General features: G+C 47.4%; 8 protein-coding genes across 8 annotated transcripts in view; 5 read left to right on the top strand and 3 right to left on the bottom strand.

Moving 5' to 3' along the window:
• Positions 1-200: 200 nt before the first annotated feature.
• On the top strand, positions 201-2,203 carry PAAG_01484 (F-box domain-containing protein; the record flags this gene model as incomplete). The annotated part of the gene is made up of 2 exons (XM_002796430.1): positions 201-1,074; positions 1,140-2,203. The coding sequence occupies 2 exons, from the start codon at positions 201-203 to the stop codon at positions 2,201-2,203; spliced, it is 1,938 nt and encodes a 645-aa protein (XP_002796476.1).
• A 652-nt stretch (positions 2,204-2,855) lies between these two features.
• Positions 2,856-3,497, bottom strand: PAAG_01483 (hypothetical protein; the record flags this gene model as incomplete). The annotated part of the gene is made up of 1 exon (XM_002796429.2): positions 2,856-3,497. The coding sequence occupies one exon, from the start codon at positions 3,495-3,497 to the stop codon at positions 2,856-2,858; it is 642 nt and encodes a 213-aa protein (XP_002796475.1).
• Positions 3,498-5,851: 2,354 nt separating this feature from the next.
• On the top strand, positions 5,852-7,871 carry PAAG_01481 (FGGY-family carbohydrate kinase; the record flags this gene model as incomplete). Its single annotated transcript, XM_002796427.1, has 3 exons — positions 5,852-6,067; positions 6,171-6,731; positions 6,798-7,871. 3 exons carry the CDS (start codon positions 5,852-5,854, stop codon positions 7,869-7,871), a joined length of 1,851 nt encoding a protein of 616 aa, XP_002796473.1.
• Positions 7,872-8,979: 1,108 nt separating this feature from the next.
• On the bottom strand, positions 8,980-12,673 carry PAAG_01480 (calcium permease family membrane transporter; the record flags this gene model as incomplete). Its single annotated transcript, XM_002796426.1, has 5 exons — positions 8,980-9,241; positions 9,338-9,501; positions 9,575-10,537; positions 10,618-12,416; positions 12,493-12,673. 5 exons carry the CDS (start codon positions 12,671-12,673, stop codon positions 8,980-8,982), a joined length of 3,369 nt encoding a protein of 1,122 aa, XP_002796472.1.
• Positions 12,674-13,488: 815 nt separating this feature from the next.
• Positions 13,489-14,891, top strand: PAAG_01479 (26S protease regulatory subunit 8; the record flags this gene model as incomplete). The annotated part of the gene is made up of 3 exons (XM_002796425.2): positions 13,489-13,723; positions 13,829-14,504; positions 14,633-14,891. 3 exons carry the CDS (start codon positions 13,489-13,491, stop codon positions 14,889-14,891), a joined length of 1,170 nt encoding a protein of 389 aa, XP_002796471.1.
• Positions 14,892-15,757: 866 nt separating this feature from the next.
• PAAG_11284 (hypothetical protein) lies at positions 15,758-16,064 on the top strand (the record flags this gene model as incomplete). The annotated part of the gene is made up of 2 exons (XM_015846958.1): positions 15,758-15,925; positions 16,011-16,064. The coding sequence occupies 2 exons, from the start codon at positions 15,758-15,760 to the stop codon at positions 16,062-16,064; spliced, it is 222 nt and encodes a 73-aa protein (XP_015703380.1).
• Positions 16,065-17,482: 1,418 nt separating this feature from the next.
• Positions 17,483-17,722, bottom strand: PAAG_01478 (hypothetical protein; the record flags this gene model as incomplete). Its single annotated transcript, XM_002796424.2, has 1 exon — positions 17,483-17,722. The coding sequence occupies one exon, from the start codon at positions 17,720-17,722 to the stop codon at positions 17,483-17,485; it is 240 nt and encodes a 79-aa protein (XP_002796470.2).
• A 126-nt stretch (positions 17,723-17,848) lies between these two features.
• PAAG_11283 (hypothetical protein) overlaps positions 17,849-18,232 on the top strand; it is a gene marked incomplete at both ends in the record, with an annotated part of 2,216 nt that continues 1,832 nt past the window's right edge. The window contains one exon of the mRNA XM_015846957.1: positions 17,849-18,173. Within this exon, the coding sequence (XP_015703379.1) occupies positions 17,849-18,173 (325 nt within the window). The remainder of the gene's footprint in view (positions 18,174-18,232) is intronic.

Genomic DNA, 18,232 nt, shown 5'->3' with positions numbered 1-18,232 from the left:
ATAAATATCCTCTGCAACTCCCCACCGTGGACTAGACGGGTTTGTTGTCTGTCTGTTATTTTATACCACTGCTCAAGTGCTTCGGGTACTTGAGTCGTTAACTACCCCTATATCCCATTTCGTATTCTCATCCACTCCGTTTGCCATCGCAAGTTGCCTCTTCAAAATTATACAATATCCCCGTTTGCTTCCACTCCAGAATGCCCCTCTTGAACCTCCCCACAGAACTCCTCCAGCCAATCTTCGACTTCTGCTCTGTCACAAGCTGTCTCCAAGCGGCCTACTCATGCCGCACCCTCTTCATCTTTCTCTCAAACTATCGCAAAGGCGTCTTGCACCAATTATCCCGACTCCCTTCGTACCCCAACACCACTACAAATGGTACAAATGACTGCGCCGATCTCTCTTCAAAAACTACAGCAGAGCTCTTCCTCCTGCTGCGCCGACGTGCAGCGCAGCAGCTCTGCGGTGCCAATTTCCACGCCAATCAGAGCGTGTATACATTTGGCGAGGGACAACCTGTCATTGACACGCTGGCATCGGCTATACGGCCGCAGTTGGGAGATCCAAATGTCGCGCTAGTGAAAAAGGGGTTCCCGCACGTTTATCTCTATTTCATTTCTGGCGGCCAAGTTCTTCCCAGGGACGTGTTGCAGCCTGTTATGGCGTGGCCTGGGAGGGTTGAAGTCATCAAAGTTGTTTTCGGGGATGATGGGGACACGATCTCTGTGTTGCAGAGGTATATACCGCTGGAGGAAGGGGAGTTGGAAGATGGAAATGGGAATTGGAACGAAAGGAGACCCGATCATCCCTTTGTCCAGGAGGCGTTGAAACCATATCGGAAAGAAAGTACGCAGCTGGTGCATTATCGGCGTCTTCCACCGCGGCTGGGATACTCCCGTGTGACGATATCTGCCTTTCCGGCTCTGGATCAGTACCGTCCGCTGGCAATGGCTGTGGCAGATAGGGACCTGGTAGCCATCTCCTGGCAGCATAGACGGAACCCAGGCAAACGCAAGATCATCGTACATACGGAATTTTCGGATGCTGTTGCGGCTAATCTGAAATTATCTTGTACGTTGGAAGAATCTTATGTCCTCTCCCCATTTTACAATCACGATGCTAATTTCTATTTCCAGACCAAGTCTACAACAACTGCGTAATAATCGAAAAAGACGGCACCATACCATACAATAACAACTTAGCTCGCCAACGAAACGCAGGCCACATGGAACCCGTAATCCATATGTCCCTAAACGACAACTCCACCCAGCTGCTTTACTACCACCCCTCATCAACAATATACAGCTCCTACCAGCACATGAACGTCGAATACGGCTCAATGAACTTCACAAGCGGCCTCCTCCGCAACTCCTGCTGGGTCCACTACTATCATTTGGACCGGCTCCATAACTACGACGACTGGCTGGACCTAATGTTCACAGTCTCCATTCCCTTTTTCAGTACACATCAGACCTACACTGAGCCTTCCAACCGCGAGTTTTGCCACTGGAAATACCTTTCCCTCGGCACCGCGACGGACGAAAATGGGAAACTGGTCGCCTGCCTCCTTAAGGCGGAAGCGCACTGTCGCTCGCACAACTGCCAACATGAAGAGAACCTCGACCGCGGCCGCCGGTTCGATACGTGGGCTGTCGTCGCGCGGTTGGCGGGGTATAGCATGAGCGTGAACTCGCTGCCTGGTATTGTTGCGACGTCGCGGTCCGCGATGCGGTTGGCGATTGCAAATTGGAAAACGATTAAGGTGTGGGCGATTAATCCGGAGGCTATTATTGAGAATAATTTGGATGGGGTTTATCCTGCGAACATGATTGATGAGGTGACGACTGCGGTGCTGTTGGAGCCGATTGTGTTGGAGAGTGATGCTGTGTGTTTTATGATGAGGTTTACGGAGGAAGGGGATGAGATTGTTGCGTTGACAGATAGGGGTGTTATGAGGTGGGAGATTGGGGCGGGGAGTTATCGGAGGAGGGACAAGGGGGTGTTGGAGATTCCGAATGCGGTTGAGGAAGAGGAGGAGGAGGAGAGCTTGAGCGTTGTCCCAAGGATGAATGCTGATAGCGACGAGGAGCAGAATTTCCATAATAATGATGAAGATGATGACGATGATGACGATGATGATTATTATGAGGAGGAGGAGGAAGAGGAGATAGACAGTGATGATATAACGTCTTCCTTTTAGTTATTCTCAGCCCAGTAATTTGGCTTCAAGCTCTGTGGAATTAATCCCCAAGCCGGGGAATGGCGTGATATGGGGTTTAGCACGCAGAAGGCCGTCTTATTATTAAATCTAGCATGGTACTTTCATAGCGGTTTGCTGGTGCATTTGAGGAAATGAGATGTCAAGTTCCTGTTTTTCTGCTGTTTCTGATATCGACATAGAGATCAATATTGAAATGGAAGCGGGATGGCTTTCGGGTTCAATTTGCCAACAAAGAGAAAACAAATGAACAAGGCATTTCTGCTTTGATACGGATGGCATATTACCATGGACGGTACACGTATCATCATCCATAATATCCATAATCCACCCGTGCCAAACCCTCATTCGTGTCTCGTCTTTGATAGACAGTGGGTATTGCGGATCTAATTCCCTTCCGCACTCCCAGTGAAGGCCAGCAGGCCAATAATCGCAAGAACCCACCAGTACCTGGCCAGAGGCTACGTTAGCAGTCATGTATTTTTAAGATACACACGGATATCTAGAAGGATGTTTTTTTTTTTTAATTTTATTTTATTTTATTTTATTTTATTATTTTATTATTTATTTTTTTTTTTAATTTTTAATTTATTTTTTATTTATTTTTAGAATATAAAATTGAATGAAATGGGCCTCACTTTTGCAAAAAGGTTTTCTCGACAACTTCCTCTGGTGTATGCCCGTCCGCATTTAGCACCACGGGACGATTGAGATGCGGCTTCGGACTGGGAGTTAAGCGGACAAATTCCACCTTCAGTAATCCCGATTCCGCTTCTTTTGCCTTGGCAGTAGTCTTTTCTTTGCTCTTCTCTGCACCAGTGGATGAGGCGTGTGCTACGGGAGGCGTAGCGGACGAGGACATGGAGGCATGGTAGACGTGGTTATTGTGATCGAGGTGGAGGGTTAGGGTTTGCTGTGTGTTTGCGAAGATGGAGGGAGAGGAGAGGGTCCCAACCCATTGCTTATCCTTCTTTGTTGGGCTGTCGTCGTCGTTGATTGAGGTGATGTAGAGTCCGATGCGCAGGAGGTCGGCTTGCCTGTCGAAGTTGTCGTTGGTGTTGACGGGCTGAGGAGGGGTGTAGGAGTCGATGGTGGATTGGAGGGTGGTTGGGTCGTAGGAGATTTTTGCGAGGCGGGAGGGTTTCGAGGGGGATAAGGAGGAGGAGGAGAGGGGCCAGTAGAAGATATCGGCGGAGAGGGAGGAGGACGCGGAGGGGGAGGCAGAGGCGAGGGCAGAGAGGGAGAGGGCGAGGAGAGCGAGGCTTGGGATGTGCATGGCGGGCGCGCAGTGGAGGGCTCCCTTGGATGAATTGTGTGTATGTTGCCTCTGCTGCCTATATCATTATTGTGGTTGGAGGAGCAATGGAAGGGTTAGATGCTGGCTGGCAACTAAGTTAACTATTGCTGGGTATAAACCTAGTTAAGCTGATGGGTTTTGACTAGTTAGTTACGTCGATCTGCGATGGGTTGAAAAGCAGGTCCGGGACGGAGAAGGTTCTAAGGAGGTTAAGAAGGTTAGTTAAGCGAGCTTGCGGAAGGCTTGCCGAGTCGAAGTCAAACAACAGGGGGTTACAACAGCTACGACGCTACGACAACAATGATAGCTCAGCTACTGACTATGGGGACTAGATATGCTTTCATCTGTTTATTTAATTTGCCGCTGTAGGCAATCTCTATATACGTGAAGTATCACCCATCTAGCCGCCTCAGAACAGCCCATCATTTCTTGCTCAACTCGGCAAATGCCAGAGATTGAGGTTGAGATTGAGTTCAGGGGCTCTCCCCGTCGGTTGTAATTCAAGTCAACGGCTCAATTCTTCATGGTTCAAAATTCATTTTTCGTCTATCTTCGATGGGTCGATCGATTCTCTGAGGAAAATAGAGCTACTGATTCCTATGTGCATTTCTATGGGTATGCTTCATATAGATGATGAGATCTTGCTCAGCTGGAGGTATACATCTTGCCCGGAGCCAAATCTGCCTGGGCAATGATGTTATTTTGTGAACCTAGGAGTTGCTCCAATGTTGCAGTGGTTGCTTTCCTCTGATCAGGGACAGCTGCCGGCAACAGACACATTACTCCTGCTCCGTATATGTGTACGCTAGACTGAAATACGGGTCGGTTGGGGTTGTGTTGTTGTCTATAAGCTCCTGGAAGATTGGTTGGTTGTATTCCTTAACATGAAGATGATTTCGAAATAACTTTCCAAACTCGAATATTCCCGGTTTGATGATGGCTTAGTATTATTATTTCGAGGGATCCCGCCTTTGAAAAGAACATAGAGACGGCTTTTGTCCCTCCCCCAAACATCCCCCGTGTGCAGCAGCGGCCATAGCGTCAGGGAGTCAGTCTATCTTAAACAGAGTGCGAATCTTGGTCCTTTGCCCTGTAGTTCGCGGGTCTGGGGCAGTTTTCGTCCTGCTTATCCCCTCAATCCTCGCACATACTCTGATCTCCAATCCATAACGGTAACTAGTCGAGTGTAGTTAACTATCTCAAGCAGCTTACGCCACAGAGACAGCTCCATTGTGGTCATCTCCAAAGCCCTCCCCAGTTTCATTCCCGCAGAGACACGTTCACACAACGATAGACAGAGGAAAGAAACTCTTGTAACTCTCTCTTGACGTTTTAGCTGTAGTCAGTTACCAACCGAAGCCCGATTTGCGCCCCGCCAGCACAATGCAGCAGCGGCCCATCGACGATCGGAAGTTTAGGAGGATGTGCTTATCCCCGCTATACAGAACTCCTGGTCACGAACCCACAATTCAGCCCACCAAAACGCTGGTGACTCAATGGGCTATATGACAATCTGCGAATACCTAGAAGGCCTTTTGTCCAGTATTCCAGCCTGACTTCCAGGCTCCAGAGCGCGTCCAAGGGGGTGGAGAAGGAAACTTGTCGTGACAAGAGATCTGCTGCCGAACGGCCAGATAGCCCTGTTAAATAATTTATGGATGCAAATTATCGAGACACAGAGCAGTGTAAAATAAGTACTGTACCTCATCCCGGATAGCTGACAGGTTAATTTTCCTTTCCCCCCCCCCCCTCTTTTTTTATGCTCCTGCAATTCTCTCACGTCGTTCGTTCATCCTCTGTCCTCGCTCTCCCGATCTGATATCCGACCGGACGATGTACACTGACCCATTCTATCTATACTGGCTGCAACTGCCAGGCTTAGAAGCGTGAGTTGATCATTTGATGATATCTGGTTCTGTACCTGCCTGTCCCTGTGGTATATTAGATCAGTTGAGAGGCTGTCCCTCCTGATGGACCCCATTTACTCTCATCGCTTCCACTCACCCGACATTCCATAACCCACCCCCCCTTTGTTAAATTATCCCCAAGACGAATAAGAAAATATCCGCCCTAAAAGGGCCACCCCAGTGGACCTAACTGATCAGGTTCGGGGGGGAGTTCTAGACATACCCAGCTCCCTAGGGCTGGCTATCTTGGCTGCAATCAAATCCAATCTGGCCCGATCCAACGTGCAGGTTTCCAGTCAAAGTACAGTACATTTGCCGACGCAGGCAAGGCCTGCAACACGTTAGCCCTACAACCCCTCACAGCATCAAGTCGAGGGATCCGCAGCGGGTAGAAATAGAGTTCTGAGCGCCCGACAACCTCTGACCATGAATTCTTCTCTTCCATACCGGCAAGCCTCGCCGCAAACATCAAGACAAGCATCCATGGTTCCACGAAACGAATTGTCTCCGCAAATGGACCATTATATTGGCATCGATGTCGGCACTGGCAGCGCTAGAGCATGCATCATCGATAACAACGGTGACATTGTAGGCTTAGCCTCGGAAAACATTGGCTTGTGGCAGCCACAGCAGGGGTACTATGTAGGTTTCCACCATTTCTTTCGATATAAATTATCACAATTAATTTTAACATCTATGTATGTTATGGCTATGGCTACATTCGATGCTGATAAAATATGTCTAGGAGCAATCTACAAGTGATATCTGGCGCTGCATCTGTCTCTCCGTGCAGCGTGCCATTAGCCAGCAAAATATCAACCCCGCCTCAGTGCGCGGCATTGGCTTCGATGCAACTTGCTCTCTAGCGGTCTTCTCTCATGACGATGACGAGCCTGTCTCCATTACCGGCCCCAACTTCGACACAGATCGCAACGTCATTCTCTGGCTTGACCATCGTCCCGTCGCAGAGACGGAGAAAATTAATGCCACGAATCACAATCTCCTCCGCTATGTTGGCGGGAAGATGTCCATTGAAATGGAAATCCCCAAGGTGCTGTGGCTTAAAAATAACATGTCCAAGCAGCTCTTCGACCGTTGCAAGTTCTACGACTTGACTGATGCCTTGACCCACTTAGCTACGGGTAATGAGAAGAGGAGTTTCTGTAGTGTCGTCTGCAAACAGGGCTATGTTCCCGTGGGTGTTGATGGCAGCGTCAAGGGCTGGCAACCTGATTTTTTGAGTGAGATTGGATTGGAGGAGCTGGCAGAGGATAATTTTCAACGCATTGGAGGTGTCAACGGCGAAGTGAGTCTACTTTTTTTGAGCTTTATGATGGATCTCGAAAGGAAAATTAACTAATTTTTCAAATAGAATGGAGAATACCTCTCTGCTGGTGAGCTAGTAGGCACACTCTGCGACGAAGCAGCCTCACAACTAGGCCTGCCCCCCGGAATTGCCGTAGGAAGCGGTGTCATCGACGCATATGCCGGCTGGATAGGCACCGTCGGCGCCAAAGTCGTTCTCGGACCTGACCAACGGAGCTCCGAAGCAGCCAAGAATGACAAGTCACAAGCCTTCAGCCGCCTCGCAGCCGTCGCCGGTACATCAACCTGTCATCTTGCCATGTCATCAAACCCCGTCTTCGTCTCCGGAGTCTGGGGTCCGTACCGCGACACCATCATCCCGGGCTTCTGGATGGCTGAAGGCGGCCAGTCTGCCACGGGCGAGCTGCTCAAGCACGTCATTGAGACGCATCCAGCCTTCAACCAGGCCCTGTCCGTCGCCGAGTCCTACCACACCAATATCTACGACTATCTCAACGAGCACTTGAAAAAGATGGCTGCGGACGGCAAGGCGCCCAGCATCTCCTATCTAGGCCGTCACTTTTTCTTCTACGGCGACCTGTTCGGCAACCGCTCCCCAATCTCTGACCCAAACATGTCCGGCTCCGTCATCGGCCTGTCAAGCGATAAATCTGTCAGCGGTCTCGCGCTCTACTACTACGCAACACTCGAATTCATCGCACTGCAGACGAAACAGATCATCGACACAATGAATAAAGCCGGTCACAACATCACCTCCATCTTCATGTCCGGCTCCCAGTGCCAGAATGACATTTTGATGAAGCTGATCGCGTCGGCGTGCAGGATGCCCGTGCTGATCCCACGTTACGTGCATGCTGCTGTGTGTCATGGCGCGGCGATGTTGGGAGCCAAAGCGGCCAGTGCAGATGAGAATGGGAAGACGGAGGATTTGTGGGATATTATGGATCGTATGAGTAAGCCGGGGAAGATGGTAGAGCCGACTACGGATGAGTATGAGAAGAAGCTGTTGGAGGTTAAGTATAAGGTGTTTTTGGAGCAGTGTTTTAAGCAGCAGGAGTATAGGAAGGATGTGGATGCGGCGATTGAGGGGTGGGGGAAGAAGGGAGCTGTTCCCTTGTAAGTGTTTGGTTCTATGAATAAAAAGTTGAGGAGGGTAGTAAGTAGTGAACATGTTTAATGAGGTTTAATATTAAATGATGCGGTTTGTCTTTTTGACCATTTTTTTTTTTTTTTTTTTTTTTTTTTTTTTTTTTTTTTTTTTTTTTTTTTTTTTTTTTTTTTTTTTTTTTTTTTTTTTTTTTTTTTACATTTTCTCCTTTAGTGATAAGATTTTTTTTCCCATGTCTGTCTGGTTATGCTCTCGTGCCTCTCCTTCGCCGCATATTGGTTTACTACATTTCCAACTTGCCCATTTGCTCGTCCATCTCTCGATGCCGTGTGAGCGTGAGCTGGTTATGAACTCTTTTTGTATGTGAAGGACCACCAGAAATATTCCATGGCTGCAGGGGAAAGGAAACCGTACAGTTACTTACGGGTAGAGAGAGGATCGATGGTTAGGGCGAAAAGGAGAGACCGAGCTAGGAATGCAATAGGAAATAAACTCGTCATGGCTCGTTCATTCAATGATGAAGCACGGATGGATGAAATGAGGTAATAAACAACAATATCAATAAGGATTTTAAAATTGCATTTCATTTCATGTCATCACATATTATCGGTGTATTATCGCGGTAGCCGGTTTTCTCTCCCCCATTTTCCTCATCCACGAAAATTCTCTTAACAGGAGCATAGGAACAACATCTCGAAGCCGACTAAACAAAACCAGGAAAAGAAGGAAACGCAATGCTGGAGACGGGTATACAAGTAAACGGTCAAAGAGCATACCAGACACACACGAGGCTTGATCTTCTGTTATGTGCCGTGCAAATGTATAATGTATAGTATAATACAAGAATATCCTCGATACATAAAAATGAAAATGAGAGAAACAAGAGCCAGAATAAGTCATAAGTCCATCTAACAAAACATGCCAAAAGATAATTATTCTCACTTTCCGGGCCCCATCCATTTTTTCCATAACCGCCATCTCATCACCATATTCTATGATCATAACCTTGTCCCACAGTTTCACAACCTGGGAACTTACCTTCCGTTTAGTTTATTAGTTTATCTTAATCAAAAAAAAAAAAAAAAAAAAATCAACATGAATTGCTTCGACGATTAATCATTTAATTAATAACGCTTACCCTTCCCCCCTTGCCCACAGCACGAAGGCTCACACTCCCAGCAAGTGCCAAACTATCAAGAGGATCAACGCTCATAGCATCGATATTATTGAACTCGGACAGGTAGAAACCAGCAATGACAAAAAGGTACGTGAGGACGAGAATAGAGCCCTTGAAGTAGTTGCTCTTACCTTCGCCGTACATGTACGAAAGAAGGAAAACACAAAGGATGACAGTGATCATATCCCATTGCGGGAATATTAGGCTGTTTAACGGAATGGATTAGCTTTAGATGCCCTAACTCATCTGTGCTTTATGTTGAATAAATTGTGAAGGGATTATGCGTGATAAAAAAACTTACTTGAAGGAGTGACCGAGCAACTCTTTGGGGTCGATGAATTGGGCGTATATGGCACTGAATAACACCAGCGCCGGTATTTGAAGAAGGCAGACTTGGAGTGCGTATGCAGATCCAATTTCCATCGAAAGAGCTATGTTCCCGTTCATGGCGAAGGAGATGGCATTCTGTAGAAGTAATTAGTTCTTTTTCCTCCACCCGACTCTTCTCTTTCAGAGGAATGTAGGACAGATCACTGACCAAAAACTCCGTAGTATTCGGAACCAGGGCAAAGAGAGTAATACCGAGAAATTTCTCATCGACATCAACGTTATCCAGAACGGTGTCGACGGTATCAACCAGTATTTCCGCGATGATTGCGTAGAGCACAGTTGCGGTTAGAAGGATGATGGAGCTCTTCGTCTTGCTCCAATTTGGTGCGTCATGGCCACCTGAGGTAGAATGGGTTTCACCAAGAACTGTAGCATCTTCCCCATCCTCATGTGTTGGCAGCGTGGTTAGTCCGGCATCAGCTAGTTTGTTGCCGGATTGGTCAAAGGTAGGAGAGACAATCGGGGGCTTTCTTGGCCGCGTGGCGGCATCGCGGGCTGCGACAGTGGCAGCAGTAGCAGCCACCTCCGTTACCTTACGGACAAATATTTCATTCTGTTCGTCTGAGAGGCCTGGAAGGGACAGGGTAGTGGGAGAAATATCATGACTCTTTGGGGGCACTAGATGAGGAGTAACGTTGTGGTTTTCGGCGGGGTTCGAATGTTGTTCTGGGTTGCCATCATTTGAGGGTGGAGATAGGCCAACATGTTTCAACGACTGGCCGAGAATGCGGGCATATAGTTGCGAGTCTCGAATAGAACCCTTTAGCTGATGAGCGCCGCTATGGCCGAATTGCTGCCCGTTGGCGGAATGGTGGTTTTTGCCTTTAGCTATTGAGAGACTTGAATCTTGTGGCAGGAAATGTGTTGCTTGAAGTATCTTTTTCTCATCCATTTCGCTTGACCAGATAACAGCGGCATGGGTCCTCAGTGTAAACCAGAGTCCTATAACGTAGGATAGGAAAAGTAGGAGGGCTGCAAACCAAGAGTATGGCTGCACCGCTTTGAGGAAAAATTTATCATTAATCGCGGGTGTGTCTGAGAAGTAGCAACGACGACAGTCCCTTTCTCCTCCAAAATCAGTGGAGGTGCAAGACATGCACTTCAATTCATGCTATAAGACACAACATGTCAGCATTTGATGGAAAAAGAAAAAAAAAAAAGGTGGAAAACGAGGGCAGCATTCCAACTTACACTGCCGTAAACCTGATAAAATAGGGTCGGACCAAATGCAGCAATGACGGCGAAGAGGAGCATGGTCGACGTAACTCCAGCAGACTTGACGTTGAATCGTTGGGTTTTGCGTCTAATGGCCCCAAAGCACATAGATAAGCCCGGAAGAAACAGGATGCCGGCGAAAATGCTACCAATGATGCTCCCTTCAACGAGTTGTGCCTTGCCTTCTGTAAGGGCAACACAATACAGAAATACTTCGACCACCGTCGAAAAGAATGCGTTGACAGCGGCACCAAGCCCCATTGATGACTGGGCGGAGATGGACGCAACAGCTTGTCCAATGAAATAAGCCAAAGGGATAATCGAAAAGAGAGCCAGAGTAAATATCAAACCGGGATGAGTAATCCACGTCTTGATTTGGAACATCACACGTAGTACCCAAAAATCCAGTATGGTGAAAATAACCACAGAAAGCAGGTTGATGAAGAAGATATTAGTTCCATCAATGGTGTATTTCCAGTATTTCTGACCGGCAGCGCGATAGGTACAAAGAAGGATCGAGGATGAAGGTCGAGACGGTGATCGGGTGTAGGTCACATCGGAATGGAATGAAAGCGCAAGTGGATGACGGCGAAGATGGGAGAATAAAATGATGGTCACTCTACCCATGGGGATCCAGAATACCATCATCCAGCAAATCTGAGACACAAAGAGCATCAAAGGGCCGACGAGGAAGTAGAAGAACGTATAAAAGACAACTCTTCCCACTGTCCACTCCCCTCGACCAAAAAATCGTCTCTTCGTCCTGGAAGAACTTCCATCGTGAGATCCTCTACCTGTTCTACTACCGAGGAGACTGTCATGCTCGCTAGCCGAGTCAAGGCTATTTCTTCGACGCCCCACGAGAGAGCGCCTTGAAATTGGGCCAAAAAATAGCCTTCCATGTTCAAGGTCTCCGCTTTGCCATTGCTCATACTCGCTGATACTACGGCCTTCGCCTTCATCTTCATGTGCATAGTTTTCGTCGGATTCCAGACAGACAAATGAACCAAAGGGATAGAAGAAGTAGAAAGAGAGATCGTAAAACACTTTCCCATATGCCCTAGCATCGGGGGAAAAGCCAAGGACATAGCAAGCAACAGCCCCGAGAAGGGATGCCAGAGCCAGCCACCAACCAAAAATGATTGACCATAGAAGATTAGCCATAAACAGCCAATTGCTCACCCGCTCTCCGGGAACCGAATGGATATCCCCCTCTGCTGTCTTTTCAACGGAGCGAAATTTCTTGTACAGAGCAGGTTTCCAAATTCTGATACCAAAAGGATGCGTCGCATTGATGGCCTGTTGGCGGTCCTTAAGCGTGAAGCTCTCTGCATCACTCACATCACTGCGAGAATCATCCTCCGCATCGACACTCATGGTGAGTTTAGAGGGTTCACCCCCACTGCCACGGCGACCGCTGGATTCAGCAGAAGTTGGTAAATGAACAGAGCCTTCGTCTCTCGAATCAACACGTTGGAGCGCAGGCTGCTGGGCATGAGGCCTCCGACGAAGAGAAGTTGTGGATCTCCCAGAGACATGTCTGTAAAGGGCATTGTCCTCTTCGTACTCCCTTGGATCATCGTCAACTGAGAATTCTTGGCCTCTATACGGTTTGTTAGAAGTGCGACGTATGGTTGGGGGCTTTTTGGGCGTTCGCTCAGAAGACTGCTGTGAGATGACGGGCGACCGTATGGGCTCATATGTGGCTGCAGGTGTTTGATAGCTTTCCTCGGCCCGGGATTCGAGCCGTCTTGTATCGTGCGGGTCCATAGTTCCTTTTGGGCATGTTAGTCGTTGAAAAATAAAGTTTCAAAGGCATCAGCTACTGATGGATCTGGATGGTTTTCTTACCATATGTTGTTCCAGATTGGGATTCTACAGCCCGGGGAACCCGAGTTGTATCTCCCGCATTGTCCCTTGATGTTGGTCGGGAGGGCTGGGTTCGGATAATGGGGATGTTGGATGATGACGCTGAAGCAGATATGAACTCCGATTGATCTTGAGGATCCCTGCCATCACTGTGGGATGCCATGATGTTGAAACGGGAGATGTTCGCCTACCCAAACTGCAAAGCAATAAGAAATTTAATAAGGAGAGCTCCGGTGACACAGAGAGAACGAAGGGGCCATCCAGTAGTACTACCGCTTTGGAGATAATTCATATCAGAGAGAGATCAGATATTGATGACGAATCTATTATCCTAGCCCTTGTTTGCAGTTGCAAATGACTGAGGAACTGACTGCGATACCAGACATGTGATCAGCACTGGAAGGGAGGGGGGAGAAGTCAGGCAGGTTCCTTCGGAGGAGCTGTCAGAGGATGGTTGGATTGACAGGGTCCAGCTCAACCTCACAGACAGAAACCAGAAATCTACATCCACATCCAGTTGACAGCAGACCAAAGTAAGGAATGAAGATTATCTGTAAGTTTATGTCTATCAGTGTCAATTTCGTGATAGCGGTTTGATAACACACACTGACCTCAAAGAGCCGCATAATGCCATGACTTTCAGGAAAGCTCCACAGACAAACAGGACAAACAGAGCAAACAGAGCAAACATAGCGTGTGACTAAGCACAACGCAGGAGACGCACTACCTCTGCCCAAAGGGGGAGCTGCTGATGCTTTCCGGGCTGTTGTTCAGACAAGAAAAGGGACGTACACCAGAGGTACCTGGAGATGAGCCGACATTGTTGTATCCATTATTCCCGCGGAATTACTGATCATTCAACACTGTACCAAAACTCTTGAACCTGACTGCACGTCTCCTGTTGCCAATCGGCCTTCCTCCATCCCCTTCACCTCCTCCAAGCCATCCCGACTACCTTCCTCCATCTCCACACAAACCATGGCGCTCGACAACTACTTTCGGAACAAGATAGAAAGCATGAAGCTTGAAATCATTCAGGGGCAAGCTGTTCTGAGACGGCTCGAAGCACAGCGGAACGACTACAACTCCAGAGTAAGGCTGCTACGGGAAGAGCTTGGTCTTTTACAACAACCGGGATCATATGTTGGCGAGGTGGTCAAGGTTATGGGCACTAAGAAAGTACTCGTGAAGGTGCATCCAGAAGGGAAATATGGTAAGTTTCTTTATATCCTTCAGTTTTCTTCCCTTTGCTTCTTGATCGCAAGTGACGGAAGCTAGCTGCCTCTCTAGAATTCAGCTAAACCCAGGAACTCTCTAGTCGTTGATGTTGCAGATAATGTCGATATTTCCAAGCTCACAGTGGGGAAGCGCGTGTCATTGCTCTCAGACTCATATAAGCTTGAAAAGATGCTTCCCTCGTCCGTTGACCCGCTAGTTTCTCTCATGATGGTCGAGAAAGTGCCCGACAGTACCTACGACATGATTGGTGGCCTCGACCAACAAATCAAGGAAATCAAAGAAGTCATCGAGCTTGGACTTAATCACCCAGAACTCTTCGAATCGTTAGGTATCGCACAGCCAAAAGGTGTCCTTTTATATGGACCACCCGGTACCGGTAAGACTCTGCTTGCACGAGCGGTGGCACATCACGCGGACTGCAAATTCATTCGGGTGAGTGGATCGGAGTTAGTGCAGAAGTATATCGGTGAAGGCAGCAGGATGGTCCGGGAACTGTTCATTATGGCCCGGGAACATGCTCCCAGTATCATTTTCATGGACGAAATCGACAGTATCGGCTCCAGTCGTGTGGAAGGCAGCAGCGGAGGAGACTCTGAGGTCCAGAGGACGATGTTGGAACTCCTTAATCAACTGGATGGATTTGAACCAACAAAGAACATCAAAGTGATCATGGCTACCAATCGTCTCGATATTCTCGATCCCGCACTTCTTCGACCAGGGAGAATTGACCGAAAGATCGAGTTCCCACCACCCACGTAAGTCGATCCTCTTATTTCTCTATTGCCAAATGGAGTTTACCAAGCTCCGCAGCAGTGCATGGATTTTTGGAAGGTCTTTATGTGTCAAAAGTAGCCCAACTTACCATTTCTTCTCTCTACAACAGTGTCGAAGCCCGCGCCGACATCTTGCGCATCCACTCACGATCCATGAATCTTACCCGTGGCATCAACCTCACCAAAATCGCAGAGAAGATGAATGGCTGCTCAGGCGCAGAGCTCAAGGGTGTCTGCACAGAGGCAGGCATGTATGCGCTGCGTGAGCGTCGTGTGCACGTGACGCAAGAAGATTTCGACCTAGCGACGGCGAAAGTGCTGAACAAACACGACGACAAGGAAGTTAGTTTGCAGAAATTCTTCAAGTAGATGTGGTACTTTGACTCCCTCTTTTCCCCATTATGCGAATCGAGTTTTACGGCATGTGTGGATATTTACGGACAGGCGACGATAGATTGGTGGGTGTTCCTATTAAAGTGCTGTGCTCTCTGCTGTCGATCTTTTTTTTTTTTTTTGGCTTACTTATTTAACCACCCAAGCATCTTTCTTAAGCCACTTTACCATACCCGTTTTTTCTCATTATCTTCGTATCTCTCTTTGGCATGAATATGTATAACTAGAATTTGTATAGGTAAGCAAAACATGCAGTTTTCTGCGGGGTATATTTTCTAATACTGGAAAAGGGACACTTGACATTGTGTTGAGTGTATTCGCTAGATAAAGGTCGGTGTAGAATCCTTGGTGTATATTCCACTATCTAAGTATATGAGTGGTATGAGAGAGGATTTTCATTTCAAATGAAATAGTCTTCAATATCCATTTGATCCGGACACTACCAGAACACACGCCTATCAAAAGGACTTCATACCAAACGATACTGACATGAACAACAATAACTGATCCCAGCCTTGACTGAATTGGCAATGTTTCCTGTAGAATGGATAAACCTGCACTCCTAAAGAGTTGTACCTATTTATTCCTAAAATACCCCGTCCCATTTGTCAAAGATATCACATCATAACTAGTTAAATCATTGTTTGTTAGAAAACAAACGTCACGACACGAAGCTTTCACAAATTCCCCCATCCCATGCAAAATCTTAGAAGTAATATAAATAAGTTCCCAACTTAAATGCGCTACCCACCTATCACAGCTCGACATTTATCCGACCTCCTCGAACGGCCCTATCAGCAACACTAACCAAGTCACACAGTCTCACGGCTGGTACGCGTGTGATGCCGCATCATGCTGGTGCTGATAGGGTGTTAGTCGATGTCAAACAACAGCCAAATCTTTTTCCAAAAGCCAAAGTTTCCGACCATGACTCGACTGGACTAGACTCAAATTTGCCAGGACGCCGCACACGAAGCCAAATGAGCAGTTCCCATATATGTATATGGACCGTATGTATGTGTGCTTGTGCTATACGTGCACATACATTAGGTTTTTTTTTTTTTTTTTTTTTTTTTTTCTTTTCTTTTTTGAAAGGTGGGGGCGCAGGGGGTTAAAGTACGGCGTACATATTCCTCACAAGTTGTTTGATTACGTTCGCATATGCCGCTGGTGAAAACAACAATACCAATATCGAGAACGGACGGACAGGGTTCTGCAGTCATTTTCTTATAAATTATCTTGTAGGTGGTTCACAAATACATTGTTAGCATGGGAAGCAAAGATGCCGGGCATGGGCCCAGAGTTAGCTGGCTCCAGGCTGGGCTTTTCGCTTCTCATTCTGACATAGGTATTATTATTGCATGGTCGACAGTCACTTGCCCGGAGACTATGGCATGTGTAGCAAGGATTTGTTGCCCCTCAAAGGACACGGGTTGATGCTGTCGAAGATATATCCATGCGGTGTTAGTAGCTGGAGAAAGCTACCACAATCCCAAGCATGAACATGCACTCCTGAGATAAATATGGATCAATTGATCACTTTCACTGTCGTAGATCCCCGAGACTCTGGTATGCGTAATCTTGTAGATGTTGAACAAGACAAACATCATGAATCCACACCTTGGCAAGACAGATCTCCATTGGCTTGGCAGAATATCAATCTTGAACAAATGCTGCCAAGGATTGAAAAGATAAGCTTAAAGCCTTATTATTCGGCCACTGGGCAGTTCGCAGCTGGTTTGTTGAAGCGGAAGATGTGTAACTTTTATGCCGGTTACTTCCTCGGTAGTTGAGGTGGAAATTCCAACCCTCTCAAGCTGATATGATCTTCGGGAAGGCTTGGGTTGTGTGCTCTGTTGCTCCTCCGTAGCGTGAGAGGAGATTAAAGAAGAATGAAAAACTTGTCTGAATATCTATCGAGTGGCATGATGGATATGAGTCGTTATGGCATCAAACTCAACTGTCCTCCACGAATTCCCTTCCTAACTTCGTAAGGGTTCTGTTGTCGAAGCTCCTTAGCTACCGATTTCATTGTTTCGGTGTAAGCTTAACTAGGATTTCTTAATAACTCATATCCGCTTCCTTGCCAGGCTGCTTAGCTTCGATTGGCCTCATTTTCAGGATTCGAGCTCCAAACCCTCTGGTTCGTCCGTTCGTCCTGTTGCTTTGTTCAAGATAGCTCTAGTAGTCTGCGGAGACAATTGGCGCACTCACCGGCCGAGTTTGGTCACTCCCGCAGCGCCGGGGAGTGGCACCAACTTAGCCTCTTGGGTGCACTATTTGATATAATTTGCTGTTAACCCCAGAGGAGGTTGTGTTCCGTCATTCCATTAGTATTGTTCAACCATCTTAGATTAAGTGAGAATATCAAAGTATATAATTTTCCGCAAACCTCATTTTATATATTTTTGCTCCACTTCAAGTTTTCCTTCCCCTCGGGCCTCAACTGGGAAGCTCAAACAGATCGAAAGGCTCTAGTTCTCCGGTCTCCATATATCTGAACATTGCTCTGGCTCTCCGATATCCACTTTCTCCATGAGATCTGTTGGGTCGGTGCCAAACCATCTCTATTTTATCCACTTATCATCACTCTTTTTTTCATTTTGCATTTGCCACGCCCAGCCAACCCTCTTTCCGGACCGCTTAACATCCATCTGGAGTCTCTTGACTTTCTTTTGACCCATTGGTGTTGCAGCATAGCCCGCTGGACGGTTGACTCTGGAAAGACATTTCCTCCCACGGGCGCCGCTTGCACGTGTTTTCTCCGCCCAGCCCTGTGCTCCGGCTATTGCGACCGGATTAGTCATCACTTCCCAAACGACCTCATCCGAAGGAGAATTGCGCCAGTGATTCTACTCTGCATCAGAGTGTTTTAGAGGTTAAGGGCATTTAATAATATATTATAAGCTATCTCCCATATCAGCTGGCTTGATATGGCCCAAGGGCAGCTATGGGCTACTTTAAGGACCGCCATTGATCCCCTTAACGCAAAAGCAATGCCCATCATCCTACAATCGGCCATTGATTTGTTGGAGACAGAACTTGCAAATGCTAGAGCCGCGCTGCAGGCAATCCAGGCGCAGCCGGCATCAATAATATCCTCTGTGTCCTCATCCTTTTCATCTACCCCTTCCTCTTACTCCAGTGTTGACATACAGGACTCTATCACCGCTGGCGCAATGGCTGCCTACAAACACCACCTGGTCGGCCAAGCCACCTTGATTAACAACCCTTCTCTCTGCCTGCCATGTCGCTCTAGTTGCCCCGTCGCATTCTTAGGCAAACCGTTGCCAACTTCATTGCTAGATATCTTGTCT

The sequence above is a fragment of the Paracoccidioides lutzii genome (assembly GCF_000150705.2).
Source record: "Paracoccidioides lutzii Pb01 unplaced genomic scaffold supercont2.3, whole genome shotgun sequence".
NCBI classification, from domain to species: domain Eukaryota; kingdom Fungi; phylum Ascomycota; class Eurotiomycetes; order Onygenales; family Ajellomycetaceae; genus Paracoccidioides; species Paracoccidioides lutzii.
This window is presented reverse-complemented; position numbering and strand designations above follow the sequence as displayed.